The sequence below is a fragment of the Urocampus carinirostris genome, chromosome 6, assembly GCF_059441175.1.
Source record: "Urocampus carinirostris isolate Australia breed hairy pipefish chromosome 6, RoL_Ucar_1.0, whole genome shotgun sequence".
NCBI lineage: Eukaryota > Metazoa > Chordata > Actinopteri > Syngnathiformes > Syngnathidae > Urocampus > Urocampus carinirostris.
In genome coordinates this window covers 3,431,749-3,449,439 of record NC_142354.1, presented here as the reverse complement: position 1 = coordinate 3,449,439, position 17,691 = coordinate 3,431,749, and the positions used below count along the sequence as shown (strand labels likewise).

General features: G+C 40.6%; 1 protein-coding gene across 1 annotated transcript; it reads left to right on the top strand.

The window, feature by feature from the left end:
• Positions 1–1,308: 1,308 nt before the first annotated feature.
• mcm2 (minichromosome maintenance complex component 2) lies at positions 1,309–17,691 on the top strand. The gene is made up of 20 exons (XM_088337485.1): positions 1,309–1,406; positions 2,384–2,583; positions 2,823–2,995; positions 5,453–5,583; positions 5,657–5,795; positions 6,695–6,792; positions 7,945–8,066; positions 9,538–9,745; positions 10,889–11,023; positions 11,094–11,285; positions 12,126–12,219; positions 12,327–12,405; positions 12,480–12,651; positions 13,659–13,785; positions 13,867–13,979; positions 14,807–14,971; positions 15,045–15,119; positions 16,717–16,899; positions 16,968–17,123; positions 17,496–17,691. The coding sequence occupies exons 1-20, from the start codon at positions 1,401–1,403 to the stop codon at positions 17,604–17,606; spliced, it is 2,679 nt and encodes an 892-aa protein (XP_088193611.1). The 5' UTR covers positions 1,309–1,400; the 3' UTR covers positions 17,607–17,691.

The window sequence follows — 17,691 nt, the reverse complement described above, 5'->3', positions numbered from 1 at the left end:
TTTTGTGTTGTCCTTCATGTGCTTAGTGATGAGACGAGACATATTTGGCTTCGACAGGTATTTATTTATTTTTGTGTCTCTCGCGGGTATTGTAAACCTTATTGTACAACTTCAAACAGCAGGGGACACACTGCGCATGTTTTGTAACAATGTGGCATCTTGGGTAATGTTGTCCTTATATTATTAGGTACATAACATCACTGTTTTGATTTGATGTAATTGTTCATTATCAACAACTAGGATTTAAATGATGAAAACGTGTACCTGGAAATGCTGACTGACATGTAGTTTAGTTAGTGTTAATGTGTTTGTATAAAAATTGAAAAATATTAAACATTTTCCTCTTTAATTTCGCTTTTTCCTTGTTTTTGTACTTTTCCTTTTGTTTATCTTTTTCCTATTTTTGTCTTTTTCTTTGTTTTGGACCCCTTTAAGTCATTCTGTGCATACTGCCACATACTAATTGCTAAAGTAGGGATTAAGTAAAAAAAACAAACTAACAACAATAACCTGAAGTGCCGTTTGGGACCTGAAAGAGCCAGCTCTTTTTTTTTTTTTTTTTAACTTTTTATTTCTCACACCAATTTTGACAGAGGTTTGATTCCACCATCTTACATCAACACAAAATATATACACTTGACACACTCATAAATAACAGAAGGAACAATAAAGAAGAAAAAATACTATTAATAGAAAAGAAGAATAAATGTTCATACAATACATCCATACAAAAAGAAATATATAAAAAAATAATAAATAAAAATATACACCAAAAAAAAAAAAAAAAAAAAAAAAAAACATAATAAATAGGGGGAGGTGATTAGACATCAAGTAAAATTTGTGTGATAAGCTTCCATCTTTTCTCGAATTGGTCAAGTTTCAGTTGAAGTCTTGGAGTGATTTTTTCCATAATGTACATTTGCTTTAATTTGTCTCTCCATTGTTTTATGTCAGGAGGTTGTGGTTTCGAGCCAGCTCTTTTTAGTGAGCCGAGACGAAAAAGCCTGTTCTCTAAATATAGTCAGAATTCCCAATTTTTACAAGTGAACGCGGTATTTGCTCAGAAAATTTTAAATTATTGGACATACAACAACTTGTTTGACAAGTTACCTTTACTATAGAGTAATTCAGGCACCAACCAGTTACCTTTTGGAAAAAGTAGTGAGTAACTATAACAAATTAGTTGTGTAAAGTAACGTGCCCAATACTGTCCTATCTATACGTCACGTTTAAGAACATGCCTCCTTTCATATTCCCACCAATTGACAACTGCAACGTCATGCACTGTTTACATATTCAGGAGATTTCGCGGGCTTTGTACCACGTGATTTGGTTTTCGCGGGAGAAGGACCCGCTCTTGCGCAGAAGCTTAAAGTTTACACGCGAGGAGCAACCAGAAAATGGCGGTGAGTCGCTCCGCGCCTCCTTCTTTTGCTATTTACTTTTACGTTTTTTGGTTGCAATAATGCACAGTTATCGGCCAAAGCATGCATTCGTTTGTTTGTCACACTGACGTTTAATGATCTCCATTTGGTAAAGCCTATGCGTATTCCATCTGTCTAGTCTGGCGGACACAAAGAAAGCTACTTGTATGGCCCTCTTTGACATACAATATGATTTTCTCTTACTACAGATTGATGTGCAAAACATGATCAAACTATATTAATAAAGCGAAGGTTCAGCTAGTCAGCGCACGATATTCGCCAATGAGTTCAACGGACTTCACTTAAGTCAAAAACGTCAAACTTCGTTCAAACTGGTTCAAGTAATCCTTCTTGCCCATCTTGTAGTTAGTTATTAGGTTAGGTAGTAATGGTGAGTCATGTTAACATTAATGGAAAATTTATTTTTACAAATAGATGCACTGTTTAGGGCCCCGCTTGAGACTAATGTTACGCAAAAAATATTTTTTTCTTGACCTCGAGTTAACTAAAATGCATATTTATAAGATGGTCAATGTATTTTTGCGTATTATATAAATTAATAGCGATTAATTAAAAATCAGTTGTTGAGACTTATGTGCACTAAATCATACCCAATGTTCATTTGAAGAGTGGATTCTGCTATTTATGCCAAAGGGAATAACAAAAGCAATACAGTATAACACTTTGCAATTATTATTGTCATTGTTTCTCTGAATATTTATAGTGGATTTGTCCCATCTGCTGGACTCCTGCAGTAACAGCAGGTTTGATTTGCGTTTTCTTTTTTCCATGAAACATTTATTTTAGTTAAAAATGACATTTAAATTCCACTGCAAATTTTTTTTCCAAATATAAATAATCTTATCGACTTCGAAATTATATTCCATGTTTGGCAGCTCTATTATATTATTATTATTTTGATAAAGACTTTTAGAGGCTTGGTTGTGTGCTTCTAACAGGATTCTTCCGAGTCGCAAAACATGTCCGTGGGCAGCCCCGAGATAGTTTCAAGGAGGGGGGATATGACTTCAAGCCCTGGCAGAGACCTGCCCCCCTTCGAAGATGAGTCAGAAGGCTTGCTGGGAGACGTCACCCCGCCTGGTGAGGAAGAAGAGGAGGATGGCGATGGAGAGGAGCTGATCGGGGATGACATGGAGCGGTAAGCGTTAACCCTGCGCACTATTCCGTTAACGAATTTCTGTGTTAATTGTTTGAGACATGTCAGGAATTGCCCGATTAAGAATTGAAAGATAATTGCATTTTATCGAACTAAACAATTTTAACTTACTCCCCAGTTAAGTTGGCGCCTTAAGATGCCGTAATTTGCATGCTCAAATTTAAGTAAGAAACCCAAGTCTGTCTTTATGAGCCGGACCTGATTAGTGCGGTGGCCAACAGGGATTATCGGGCCATCCCGGCGCTGGATCGCTATGAGGCCGAGGGTCTGGACCTAGACGATGAGGACCTGGCTGAACTCTCACCAGGAGCCCGGGCTGCTGCTGAGGAGGCAATGAGGAGGCGCGATCGCGAGCAGGGCCTCAGTGGGCGCCTTCGGAGAGGCCTTCTCTACGGTCGGAAACATTTCCATTATTTTAAACCTCTCATTTGAGGCCTGAACAAACCAGTGTGGGATCAACACTTACATCTCTATGTTGTTAAAACAGACTGCAAAGTTGGTCCCTTAATTGTGTTATTTGTTGGATAATTGATTAATGTAACGGGACAAGTTATTATTTCTATGTAGCTTGCTTTTAGGACCACCACATCAGTTTTTAGATAGTTCCAGGAGAACTGATGGAAAAACATCATTAGTGGTTGATCTGAAAGTAGCTACATGTCAATTTAGATGCGCTCATGTACGGTTACGCTTCATGTTGTTTTAAGTAAAGTCAATGTCTGAAATAATGTCTGCCCGGGGTGTGCATCTTTTACGTCGGGCGTACAACTTACAAAACGTCTCCGGCCGGGTAGCAGACAACTTTTTCAAGGAAAAAAAATTTTTTTTTTTTTTTTGAAAGGCGGCATGTAATGATAGCTTGTTACAAACGTTTGCTTTATTCCGATTTCGAAATCTTCGTCCAGTTTGGAAATCTCTGTTCGTTTGGCAATTTGCATACTCTGCAGCCACTGAGAAGCTTGCATCGAATAACTACGTGCTTCCGGACTCTCCCGAGCGTTATAAGGTCGAGCATTTGCACATCATTTTCCAGAGTAGACTCACAGAGAACACAAGAAAAATGGATAAGTGTTTCGGAATCAAGCCAAAACATCCGCCATAGAAGACTCAAAAGAGGCTAACAAAATTGATGATGCTACTAAACGTAAATGTACATTAAAAACATCGTAGAAAAAGGAGTTCACGTGGCTTGTAGCAGACTACGCAACGCAAACATTGCATGTATGAAGATGAGTAAATACAGGTACATACTAACGGCAGATGGAAAACTGCAATGTCATATACATGTAATGAATGTTATCAGTAGATTTAGAATAAACTTAATTTTATAGTGTTGTTATGTTATATATTCTGATTATCAACCCTTAGTACTTTTCAACAATGTTTCCTTTTTTTGCAATTACAGTGGAACCTTGGTTTTCGAATGCCTCTCAGTTCGAACGAATCTGAGTCGGACCAAAAATTTAGAGAAATTCTTGCTTCGCTGTTCGGTCAAAAAATCGGAGTTCGAACGCCGGTAATGCGTGCGCTAGGGTGCTATGCTGAGCGGCGTATGGGTGTAGATCACTCTTTTCGTGACCAACTGTTAGCGCGTGCGGATGTGCTTCGTTTTGCTTTCGCTTTTAATATAGGTGTACGAAGTGTTTTAGCCCTTTTTTTATTTTTACACGTTCATGTTAGCATAATCTTTCGTACGGAAGATTACCATAACGCGAAAGTACGAGTAGCCTGGGTTAGCTTTACGTTTACGTTAAACATTCAAGGTAAACATTCGGGTGTTGGAACGGATTAAAACGATTTACATTATTTTTAATGGGAAAAATGATTTTGGTGATCGAACAAATCGGTTTTCGAACAGGGTTCTGGAACGAATTATGGTCGAGAACCGAGGTTCCACTGTGATTGTCTTATTGTGTTTCAAGTTGAGAAAGGCAGGCAACTTTTTTCAGAGTTGTCTGTCCTGGTGTCCTGTAACTGGTAAAGTGTATTAAATGACTTGAATTTACATTTTTACGCAACTTGACATTTGAACATATCGACCTGGAAATTCTTGGTGTTCTCAGGCTAAAGACAACCTGTGCGTCAGAGGTTATTTTAGGTGCAGAGCTTTGGGGTGATGAGCACCCAGAGTCTCTGGCTGGTTAATTTATTTTTTTAATTTCAACATTTCTACATTACATTACAACATTTCACAGTGATTCACTGGGTAATGCTGACATTCACATATAAATAAATTAGGAGGTTTTGTGTATGGTGAAGGACTCTCACATGATCATGTTTTTTTTGCACAGTAAAAAAACGCAAATATCCATGCTGGTGCTGGGAAGATTTGTAAGCTACAGTATGTGTACAAAACGTACAAAATCCGTTCCAACACCCGAATGTTTACCTTGAAGCTACAGTATGTGTAGCTTACACACCCCCACACAACAGTTAAGCTAGGCTGATCACTGTTCCATTCGATATAACACTACTAAAATAAGGACATATCTGTTTATGATAACAAATTAATTGTATTGTCTGGTAAAAATGTTGTTCAACATAACCATTGTATATCATACTCTCAACACACCACAGCCTCCACAGACTGCCACTATGCCTTAAGTGACACAGGCTCAGTCAAAGCGGTGCTAGGAATCAAATGGACTGAACTATTTCAACACAGTTGTGTTGTTCCCTTTTTTTCTTTTTACTCAAAATCTTATTAAGCGTTTTTCATCATATTCAAGTCTATCCTGTTCTTTATTAAAGAAACTTGATTTTGAAAATATACTTTTTGGGAGTGGTTGTGTTGGGCCGACTTATTAATTCATGTCGCTAACTTTTGTCACCATGTTCATGCGCTCTTCAGACAGCGAAGACGAAGACGACGAGCGCCCGGCGGCGCGAAGGCGACGCCTGGCCGAGCGTGCAGCGGAGGGTATGACGGAGGGCGACGAGGAAGAAATGATCGAAAGCATTGAAAACCTGGAAGACATGAAGGTCTGTTTCCTCTCCACTCACCACAGTCTACTGCTACTTCCTTAGTTGCGCTCACTTTTCTTTGTGTCCTCAGGGTCATACAGTGAGGGAGTGGGTCTCCATGGCTGCCCCCCGCCTGGAGATTTACAATCGCTTTAAGAACTTCCTGCGTACACATGTGGACGAGAGTGGCCACAACGTCTTTAAGGAGAAGATCAGCGACATGTGCAAAGGTGATGCATGTTTCAGGCTGTCTGCATGTGACGTGATCACTTTCAAGATGGAATTTTAGGGTGTTTATTGACAATATCAACTTAGTGTGCATTGTTTACGAGATTAAACATGGCACTCCAAAATAAACATGTAAATAAAGACTTTAAAAAAATTATACTATACTTTTAAAGAACGTTAGGTTCGGTGGGCAATATCCACCTGGTAAGGCTTGTATACTGTCTTTATAGCTGTAAGTGCACAAGAAAAAATGTGCAAGAGACATCGGCAGCATTAAGAAATATCAATATATATTTGTCTATACACGTCTTCAATTCCAGACTCAGACATTTTACAGGTTGACTCGTGCACAGGTAGAGATGTTTACAACACTTCTTCTAAAATATAGGTGGAAAAAGGTCAGTTTTCTCTGCTGAATGATTAGAGAGCAAGTAATCCCAGCCAATACATGCCCTCTGTTAAAATGTGTAGCTCTTAATCAATTTAAGTGACATTTATTCTAAACTGCAAATGTATAGATTTTGCCTATTATACCGAACAGAAAAAGCCCTAATGATCCCTAGAGAATAGTATAAAAAGCAAAAACAAAATTTGAAAAAAAAAAGATTATTCCCTTTTTATGTTCTCACTCTCTTAAATCTTGACTAAGCTGAAAGCATGCTTTGGTACAGTACGATGCCTTTAGTGTGAGTCTATTTTTTTGCACAGTATGCGGTAAAATTCCAAAGGAGTTTCAATTTTGGTTTATATAGTGTGATTGCCTTAGTGCATTTGCAGATAATTTGACTTTTTTTTTAGTCTGAACCCTCTCAAAAATGTGTAATCCTCATGTTTAGAAAGCTAGTTTTTTGCACTGCAGTTTCTGGAAAGGGTCTCTGAGGTTGTTTGTTTGTGCGCACAGAAAACAAAGAAAGCTTGGGCGTAAATTATGAAGACCTTGCAGCCAGGGAGCACGTGCTGGCTTATTTCTTGCCTGAAGCCCCCATGGAGATGTTGAAGGTAAAATCTGCAATAAACGTACCAATATTCCTGTCTAATAGGCTCATCTAAACCTCAAATTGGCCAGAAATTTGAAAAAATTGGAAATGCATAATCACTTTTGAAGCATACTGCATACGGTATCTGTTCTGCCTTTGGGAAACATATTGGAGTGCTCTTCCAGGGCCCTCTTGTGGTTACCATGCTCATTGCAAATCCTATTTTGTTGTTGCTTTGGAAAATATTTGTCCATAAGTATGAAATGTGTAGACCCTCTCAATTGTAAACATTGTGATGTACCTGTTGGGCGGTGCGAAGCTTGGAGGCAAAATAATACCTGCGCTGGTCAGAAGACGGAAAGAAAGCTGTCTTAGCTGCTAGCTCTCGTCATGTTTTGTCTTTGTGTGCCAGAATCGCAGAAAAAAAAATAGTGGTATTAAATTGAAGTTTTACTGGATGCCAGCAGGCATTCCAGATCTAAAAGTAAAAAAAATTGGACAGGGGCACTCATAAAAAATGCTCGGGTTTGCGGTGCACACTTAATATTAGGTGAGAAAAATTGAACATTTATTATTGTTTCTATGAGTTCATATTTCTTTTGATTTCGGCAAAATATCTTATTTTCTTAGCTTTAGCTAACTGTTAGCGTGTTGCTTGAATGCCAATGGTAGCCTGCCTAGAAAATGTAGACAGGCACACATTGCAAACAATCGTTGGGCATACAATAAAAGTAATTTATTGGATACATTTATTCAGTCGTTTTTTTGTTTTGTTTTGAAGGCCTCTGTGTCATATAGGCTATACTCTTAACAATTTTCTTTCTCTTACCTGATATGAAGTGTGCACTTCAAATCCGACCCTGTTTGCCTCAGTCCAATCTTTTCGCTGAAACTTACGATCACGGTTTTCTCCAATTCTGGCAAACAAACAGACATTACTTTTTAACACGGAACTAGCAGAAACAAAAGCTTAGTCTCTTCAGTGTGTAAGAGAAAATATTTGAGAATTACTGCCTGACGTGAACCTGCTTGCACCAACCCTTTCTTTCTGCCTTTATGACCTTGACTTTCTTTTTTTACTTGGCCTTCCTGGCTTCCTACCTGCTCACCTTTGCCTTTCATGGTTTTTCTTGTATTCAACCCTTCAAACCCAAGCCATCCTCGTGTCTTTCAGGTGTTTGACGAGGCAGCCAAGGAAGTGGTGCTGGCCATGTACCCTAAATACGAGCGTATTGCCCAAGAAATCCATGTGCGCATCTGCAACCTGCCTCTCGTGGAGGAGATTCGCTCTCTCAGGTAATAGCCATGTGTCAGGGCTATTTAAATTTGTAAGTGTGTTACCTAAAGCTCACCAATTCAACGGTGGAGGTTCAATTTTTTAAGCATAGTTTATCTGTAAAGCTGTTGTCCAATCCCTACTGTTCAATCCATGCTCTATGGATCGGTTTGTCCAATTCAATTCTTGCGGCCAGGCCCAATAATTTAATAATTGTTAATGATGATTATGATATATGGTACATTTGTTTTTAAACAAATAAAATTCCCCATATTCCAGGTTGGATTCCCGTTGCATCCAATGCTGAGCAAATGAGGTCAGCGATATTTGTCAACAGATCAATCATTACTCAAATACAGTGATACACAAACCTTTTTGTAACATTTATCCACACTTTGAATTTTTATTTGGTGAAAAACAATGCGGGTATACACTGATAAAAGCAGTACAAACAAAAAAGGTACATTTTCTTTATATCTGTGCAGCCCAATACCAAAAAACACGGCACTGGTCCGTGGCCCGGTTGTTGCTAACCACTGCTCTGGAACACATTAATTGCACAGGGAGTTCTGGGGGTGACACCCAAACACAGCTTAAAAGTTTTTTTTTTTATGTTGGTACAAATTGGAAGGGACAAAATATGTCGTGCGATAATTGCATTGAGAAACCTGTCTTGATCCCAAAAAAAAAGCCTGTTAGTTGTATCTCTTAACCACTATGGTCAGAGGGGCACCATTTCCTGTGGTGTGTCCAGCCTGGTGGCGCCTATCCCTCTCCAGGCCACCATATGTTTCCGCCCTGTCTAAAACTGGGGTAAGGCGAAAGTGCTTACCACCACATAACAAAAACTGATACTCCCCCGACCCCCTACCCCACCAAAAAAATATAGAAATTGCAAATTTAAACTATTGTTTTACAAGAATGCTTAACCTTTCAGTTTTACACCAAGTAATGGTAATACCTGTGATCAGAAACTCGTTAACTCTTAATTGAAAAGTCTGTTTCGCTCTCCTTGTTTGTCTGGTCCGCAATTTTAGCAGCAGTTTAGTTTTTTTTTTTTTTTTTTAAGTTCAGATTAGTGTCCAATCTTCAATTTTTCCCCGGACTACGTTAGCCCAGTAAGCCTTTGATCATTGGTAAGTTTCAAGTTTAATAGACACTCGAAATAAGGAAGGCTGGCATTGATGGATTATGAACTTGCGAGGAGGACTGGGAGAGAAGCCTTCAGTTAAGAAAGTTCAACCAGTTCTAAAGGTCCTTTTAATAAATCTCCCAGGTTACAAAAACAGATGCGCCCCAAAAGATGAATATCAAACAACCGCAACAACTATGTAATCACTAAAATAACAGAGCTCACTAAAAGTCTGAAAAACAAACTGGCATCCTATTAAATCTCCTTTGTAGGTGTTCCGTTTTAAAAAAACGAATACACTTCAGTCATGCAATACTGACCTTTATTGATGCTTTTTTTTCAACTTAACGCCTGTGCAGGCAGCTCCACCTGAACCAGCTGATCCGGACCAGCGGCGTCGTGAGCAGCTGCACGGGCGTGCTACCGCAGCTGGGCATGGTCAAGTACAACTGCAACAAGTGCAACTTTGTACTGGGGCCCTTTTTCCAGTCCCAAAACCAGGAAGTGAAACCCGGCTCGTGTCCTGAGTGTCAGTCTCAGGGCCCCTTTGATATCAACATGGAGGAGGTGAGCATCATCATTGCGGCCCAGCTTTTTCCCTCACACCTCACTCTTATAGTATAGTAGTTGACGCCTCACAGACAATTGGAACAGTTCATCAAATAATTTAGATAAAGATAAATATTTTCTTAAAATTTATCATGAAGTTGATTAATTTATGCCGCAGTTGATACACACAAGAAAAATGAGTACAGTGAAAAATGCATCCTTCAATGAACATTCTGTCATTTAGGTACGGTGCTCGGTCATTTTTAGGGACAGGCAAATGAATAATAATGAAAATCAAGAAAAATATTTGTATTACTGCAAAACAAAAAAGGGTTATGTCTGGCATAACGTTCAAGCTATACACATGAAATGTGGTATGCATGTCATCAAAATCGTATTGCTTGAATGATACTAGAATTTGACCGAGGCGAGTCAGAGTCCGGTTCTTTGAACTATTGGACGTGCTTTTTCGCCATATATGTTCATGTATCACCAAGGTACTGCCATGATATGAAAAAACTGCTTTCATATCATGGCACTTCAAGGACCCTTTGCAAGTAGTGATTTTATCCACTGTATCCATGCTAAAATGCTCCGAAACTTTAAACATGTTCTTGATGTTGACGCCATCATTCCTTCGCATGTGCGATTATCAGCAGAGATTATATTCATGTAGTGATGCTTCGCTCTGTTGGAAAAACGCGTCTGGCGACTAGGGCTGCACGATTTTGGGGAAAAAAACAAACTATAAATCTACAAATATGAACACAATTGCAGTTTAAATTGATGGACTTAATTATCATTATTCAAAAGTACAAGGACTTTTAAAGTAAGACAGCGATTTAGAGAGCACTACCATCTTATCAGTCGGGCACACGCTGCATGCAAACTTTGCCTCACTTATATTGACTAGTGTCGTTAAGACTTGTCTCCCAATTCAGGTTGACCAAGCACTCTATTAATCACTAACATGGAACTATAAATCCTTGGAAAAAATGCAGTGGCTTGCGATTACATGTCACATTTTGAATATTACGGTTAATCGTGCAGCCCTACTGGTGACAATAATTTACTATGGAATTCATTGTCGAGTCTATTACTGCTTTTTGTCTGAAAAGCATTGCAGATCTACTCTTATAATTCTTGGTGGACATCTTTTAGACTGTGTATCAGAACTACCAAAGGATCACCATCCAGGAGAGCCCGGGCAAGGTCGCCGCTGGACGTCTTCCACGCTCCAAAGACGCCATCCTGCTCGCCGACCTGGTTGATAGCTGCAAGCCAGGAGACGAGATTGTGAGTGGGCCAGGTCTCAAAAGTCAGGCTCTTGGCTGGCCAGCCTTTCAAATTGTATTTGCGGTTTCAGGAGCTGACGGGCATCTACCACAACAACTATGATGGTTCTCTGAACATGGCCAATGGGTTCCCTGTGTTTGCCACCGTCATCTTGGCCAACCACATTGCCTGCCGAGACGAAGGTGTGGCCGTAGCTGAACTGACGGACGAAGATGTCAAGGCCATTGTTGCTCTGTCTAAGGACGAGTGCATCGGAGAACGAGTAAGTCCCTAAAAATGGCTACGATTTGGCAATAGTCACAAATAGATATTTTTATTCTCTAATATTCATCCGTGGAAAAATAGAGGGACTTTAAAATGAGAATGCTTTATCCAAATATTCTATGATTGTTAGAGAATGGAGAAAACATTGTCTTTCTACAAAATACCGTATAAGCTATTTTATGTACTAATACCTATTAAACTGGGAGGTTATTGGCGCACAGGTAAAGTGAAGCTACCGTTTAACCCATCGGAATGCACTTTGCAAATTTTCACTCCCATCCCTACTAACCGGGTACAAATACCGTTGCATACAATGTTTTTCCATTTTGTTCACTGATAGATCATTGCTCAAATACCGTAAAACCTTGTTTGGTACTGAATACTGTACCTATGAATACTGTATGCATTCACAATCTTATCTGCCGTTTACTGTGAAATATAAGGCGCACTTTCAAATTCCTGCCCAAATTGGTGATTTTAGTTGCGCCTTTAGTATGAAAAATATGGTAATTGACCTCGCTGAAAGTCTCAGTTTTTTCGGGGGCGGCAGTGGCTCAGGAGGTATAGCGCTCGTCTTGGGATCAAGAGATCGCAGTTCGAAACCCGGCTCCTCCGTGTTACATGTCAGTGTCCTTGGGTAAGACACTGAACCCCTAATGCCCCCAATAAGCAGGTTAGCGCCTTACATGGCTGCACAGGCACTTTTGGGAAATGTGAAGCACAATGTAAAGCGCTTTGGGGAAGTCTTGACTTGAAAAGCGCTATAAAAATGCAGATCATTTCATTCTTGTTGTAAACCACGCAATAATTTTAACGACAAATTTTGGTTTGAATTCAGATTTTTGCCAGCATTGCGCCATCCATCTACGGTCATGAGGACATCAAAAGAGCCCTTGCTGTGGCCTTGTTTGGAGGAGAGTCAAAAAATCCTGGTAATCATTGCCACATTGGCTACTCATTTGCCGTTTTAGAACCTGACCGCCATCTCACCTTAACCCTCACCCACATTAACCTTTTTTTCTTTTTTTTTTACCGACAGGGGGAAAACACAAGGTGCGAGGTGACATCAACGTGCTTCTTTGTGGAGATCCCGGGACGGCCAAGTCCCAGTTCCTCAAGTAGGACATTATGTCGAGCGGGTGGGCTTATTTGCCGTGTATTATTTTGGTAAGATGTCCCTTCCTGTGCACAGGTATGTGGAGAAGGTGGCAAGCAGGGCTGTTTTCACCACTGGCCAGGGTGCTTCCGCCGTGGGCCTTACCGCTTACGTGCAGAGGCACCCCGTCAGTCGCGAGTGGACGCTGGAGGCCGGAGCGCTCGTGTTGGCTGACCGTGGTGTCTGCCTCATTGATGAGTTTGACAAGGTATGCCCGTCCTGTACCAAGATACGTGTACATTCTAAAATGTAGTTGATATAGTACAGAATTTATTCAAAAATGATTCTGTCACATTCCTGTGTATTTTAATGTCAATTTAAATAATATTGACTGCTGCGCTAGTTGACCAAGATTGACAGCTGCGGAAACAGTCCACTAATGTGCGTCTTAATCGTGTATAGAACAAATTTAAAGACACTCCGGTTCACGGGGAACAAGGGTGACACCAAAATCAACAAATAAAAAAAAAATATATATATATATATGCATGACAATATTAACGTTTATATTTGGTAGATTGTGAGAAACAGAACTGGAGTAGCAGTGGAACTGAGCAAGCGTGTGGATAAGAGTCCTCGGGTGGTTTGGACACATGGAGAGGATGGATGAGGAGTGAATGTTGAAGAGCAGAAGTAAATGGAAGGAGACCAAGAGGAAGGCCTCGATTGACGTGGATGGATGGTGTTATGAGTGCACTGCAGGAAAGAGGTCTAAATATAGTGGAAGCTACAGCTCTTGTCGGTGATAGGAATGAGTGGAGAGTTGTTGTAAAAGGATATTGGGATGTTTAGAGGGTGCTAAGGGATGGGAAGGGCACCTTTATGATGCGGCAGGGGTAAACCAGTGAAAGCTGTCGGGCCCTGCTGTTGAACAGAAGAGTGTGTTGTATCACCCTGATCCGAGTGACATGGCCGCTTTCTTGTGTCCCGTCGCATCTGGAGGGACGAAAGCATGACCAACTTGGGTGTCTAGGTGCTTAACTTGTTTGGGTGTTTGAGCATTTGGGTTGGCCTTGGTCCCCCAAAATTTTTGTGTCTTTTTTGCTACTTTTCCCTTTTTTAATTTTATTTGTTTTTGTATATGTGTTTGTCTTGCTGTCGGTCACCCCTCTCGAGGGATATGACCAGGGTAGATAGATATTTGGTAGGCCTGATTAAAAAGCCTGGCTTTCTGTAGTTTGCTCATCACTGTTCTAACAAGTCACAATTCTACAGATGAACGACGCTGACCGCACAAGCATTCACGAGGCCATGGAGCAGCAAAGCATCTCCATTTCTAAGGCGGGCATCGTTACCTCGCTGCAGGCCCGTTGTACCGTGATCGCTGCTTCCAACCCCATCGGTAAAGTCAGGACTTTGCTTCTGGCTATCAAGCTCATTTGTTTTTATTTGCTGCTAACATTTAGTGGGCCTGTCCACCCAGGCGGCAGGTATGATCCGTCACTCACCTTTGCTGAGAACGTAGACCTCACCGAGCCCATTGTGTCACGTTTTGATGTCTTGTGTGTCGTCCGAGACACTGTGGATCCTGTGCAGGTATGCACATTCAAATGACTCATTTACATGCACAGTCTAACTTGGTCAGTCCAACATTCACACTCAAATTTATTTGGTTGATAAAAGCTCCCACTGTCTTTTAAGGACTGAAGCACTTAGGTTTTGGAGATAAGTCTGCTACTTGAGGCTGGTCCCTAAACCAGAGCTTTTCTTCGAAAACAATGTACCTTGTCAACACCGAGTCATGATCTCAGCCTGGAAGCACGTAGCTTAGTGATGAGAATTCCAGCTCTTTTTAGAGAATGAGCTCTTTCGCTTGGGTCACTAAAAAGACATGGCTCTCCAGTGGTTCATGGAGTTTGATGGTAGAGTTGCCTCTATATGAAATTTTGCCATACGACACATTCTGCTTTGAAACAATATACAATTACAAAGGGTAAAAATTTGGCCCCCTTCCCTGGTTTCACTCATTTCCTTTTTAATTTGTCTTTATGTCCTCTGTACTCTCTGTGTACGCGTGTGTGTTTAGAGAATCTCTTTTCTCTGCCACTCTGTATACATCAATTGTAAGATGCATTTAGGGTCTAAGACCCAGTATATCCTTAAAGGGATGAATGTAGTGTGCTACTCTTAATTAATTCTGCTTTCATTTGATCGGCTAATCCAGTTTTTCCCTGGACGCCTAAGCATGTGTGATTATCTCTCTGTGTTTTGTCCAGCTTACAGTTCAGTGCATCCACTGGCTGAAGTCAGCTGGAATGTGCTCCAGTAGCCACACAAAATACATGAGACGTGTTTGATTCATAACAAGGAGAATGAATGTGATTTTTTTTTTTTGTCGACTGATACTATTGCTGCGCTCCTAGGACGAGATGTTGGCGCGCTTTGTGGTGGGCTCCCATGTGAAGCACCACCCAAGCAACAAGGAAGGGAACACTGCCTTAGAAGAAGTGATTCTGCCCAACTCGTCCAACGTGGCACCCATCCCTCAGGAGCTACTTCGGAAGTACATTTTCTACGCTAAAGACCGGGTTAGTGGAGTCTCAAGGTGACGTGTGTGTGGAGTGTGTCAAGAGTGTGACCATTCACCACAATTCTTTGCAGATTCATCCCAAACTCAACCAGATGGACCAGGATAAGGTGGCTCGCATCTACAGTGACCTGCGCAAGGAGTCCATGGTGAGATATGTAGACGCTTGACTTGCCATTTTGACTACATACGTTGGCTTCTCAGTATAGATGCTTAATGATTATCGGACCAAATTACTGTACATTATAGCAGTAATGTTACAATTTGTAAAATAATCCCTCAAACTAAAACGTACAGATTCTTGTGAAACTATTTGGCTCCCTTGAGTTGAGTTGTTCTTTGCCCACGTGTTGGTTTAAGATAGGTAATTGTGTAATTGTAATCCTGTGAAGTCCTTCGAGACATGTTTGTGATTAAGGGCTATATAAATAAATGTGACTTGACTTGATTTCAGGCTTCAAACATAAGGATATAAAACTAATTTCTTGTAAAGAATCAACAATAAGTGGGACATAATCATGAAGTGTAACACTCTTTATTGGGTAATTTAAACTTTTTAACAAATACAAAACAAAAAAGTGGGTGTGCAAAATTATTCAGCCCCATTGAGTTAATACTTTGTTGCGCCACCTTTTGCTGCGATTACAGCTGCAAGTCGTTTGGGGTATGTCTCTTAGTTTTGCACATCAAGAAACTGATATTTTTGCCCATTCCTCCTGGCAAAACCGCTCAAGCTCAATGAGGTTGGATGGAAAGCGTTTGTGAACAGCAGTTTTTAGTTCTTTCTGTTGAGGGTGATGAGCTTTGCCGCTTGTACGCCAAACTTAACGTCTGCATTATTGCCAAAAAGTTCGATTTTGGTCTCATCTGACCAGAGCACCTTCTTCCACATGTTTGGTGTGTCTCCCAGGTGGCTTGTGGCAAACTTTAAACAACACCTTATATAGATATCTTTTAGAAGTCGCTTCCTTCTCTCCACTCTTCCATAAAGGCCAGATTTGTGCAGTATACGACTGATTGTTTTCCTATGGACTGATTTTCCCACATCAGCTGTAGACTTCTGCAGTTCATCCAAAGTGATCATGGGCCTCTTGCCTGCATCTCTGATCAGTTTTCTCTTTGTATGAGCTGAAAGTTTAGGGGGAAAGCCCCATCTTGGTAGATTTGGAGTGGTCTGATACTCCTTTCTTTTGAATACTCTCGCTTGCACAGTGCTCCTTGGGATGTCTAAAACTTGGGAAATATTTTTGTATCCAAATCCAGCTTTAAACCTCTCCACAACAGTATCTCTGACCTTTCTGGTGTGTTCCTTGTTCTTCATGATAATCTCTGACACATACACAAAATAATTGTTATCAACATTACCCCCAAAATCTATCTACATTAACATTAAATATGACTTTTTTTTTTATCCTTTTACTGTAATATTAAAATTATTTCTGTTGTCAAATGAGAAAAATAATCCTTATAATGAGCAGGAACATTTCATTGTGAAGTCAGCCATACAAGGCGCCTACCTGCATATAAGGGGCCATTAGGGGTTCAGTGTCTTGCCCAAGGACATTTTGACATTTAACTCTGAGGAGCCGGAAATCGAACCTGTAACCTCTTTGGTCCCGAGATAACTTCCTCCTGAGCTACTGCCCCTTACTCAATTTAGCAAAATGGTCTATCAAAAAAATCTGTCTGGAATGCCTTTTAAGAAGCAAACCAAATGAGGAATCCAAATCTTCTGTGTCTTTCCAGTCTACGGGCAGCATACCAATCACAGTGCGGCACATTGAGTCGATGATTCGTATGGCAGAGGCACACGCCAAAATGCACTTGCGCAACTACGTGATGGAGGACGATGTCAACATGGCCGTCCGCATCATGCTCGAGAGCTTTATCGACACGCAAAAGTTCAGCATCATGCGCAATATGCGCAAGGTACTCCTCGACGCCTTTAGCTACAAGCCCGGCCGACCCTGAGACACGTTTCCTGTACTTCCCTGCAGACATTCTCTCGTTATCTGGCGTATCGTAAGGACAACAACGAGCTGCTGCTGTTCATCCTTAAGCAACTAGCAGCCGAGCGTGTTTCCTACCAAAAGAGCCGCTACGGAGCCCGCGACGACACTGTCGAGATAGCTGAGAAGGAGCTGCACGACAAGGTAACCATGCCTACCGGTCTGCTAAAAGTAAATCAAACCTGGTAGAATTGGCAAGTAATTCCTTTATGGTCACTCCATGTATCACATTTTATAAGTCGCACACCAGCCAAAAAAATGCATAATTAAGAAGGAAAAACATGTATTTGTCGCATTTTGGGGAAGATTTATTTGATAAAATCCAACACCGAAAACATGCATGTCATGTTGAAAGGCAATTTAAAATTAAAATATAAAGAACACGATATACTAACGTTAGTTACATGTACATGCATATCTTAGATGCACGCTGGTATACTGTACGTCAGTAATGACATAACTTATTAGTAATTCATGTTACCTCAAAGTTGCTAAGAGTTGAAAATGTGTTTTTAGGCTCGTCAGATCAACATCCACAGCTTGTCGTCGTTCTACAACAGCGAGTTGTTCCGTGCCAACCGTTTCACGTTCGATAGCAAGAAGAAAGTAGTCGTGCAGCAGTTCTGAGGCTGAGAGGAGGAAAAAAACAATCTGTAAATAAGTGTTGGAGATCTTTACTTTATTCCTGATTAAACATGACTTTGTAATAGAA

What these genes read in the sequence shown, in the direction of transcription:
- mcm2 (XM_088337485.1), top strand. An exon ending in CGCTGCTTCCAACCCCATCG is followed by an intron (nt 13,786 to 13,866) that starts GTAAAGTCAGGA and finishes CTGTCCACCCAG; the next exon opens with GCGGCAGGTATGATCCGTCA. An exon ending in ACACTGTGGATCCTGTGCAG is followed by an intron (nt 13,980 to 14,806) that starts GTATGCACATTC and finishes CTGCGCTCCTAG; the next exon opens with GACGAGATGTTGGCGCGCTT.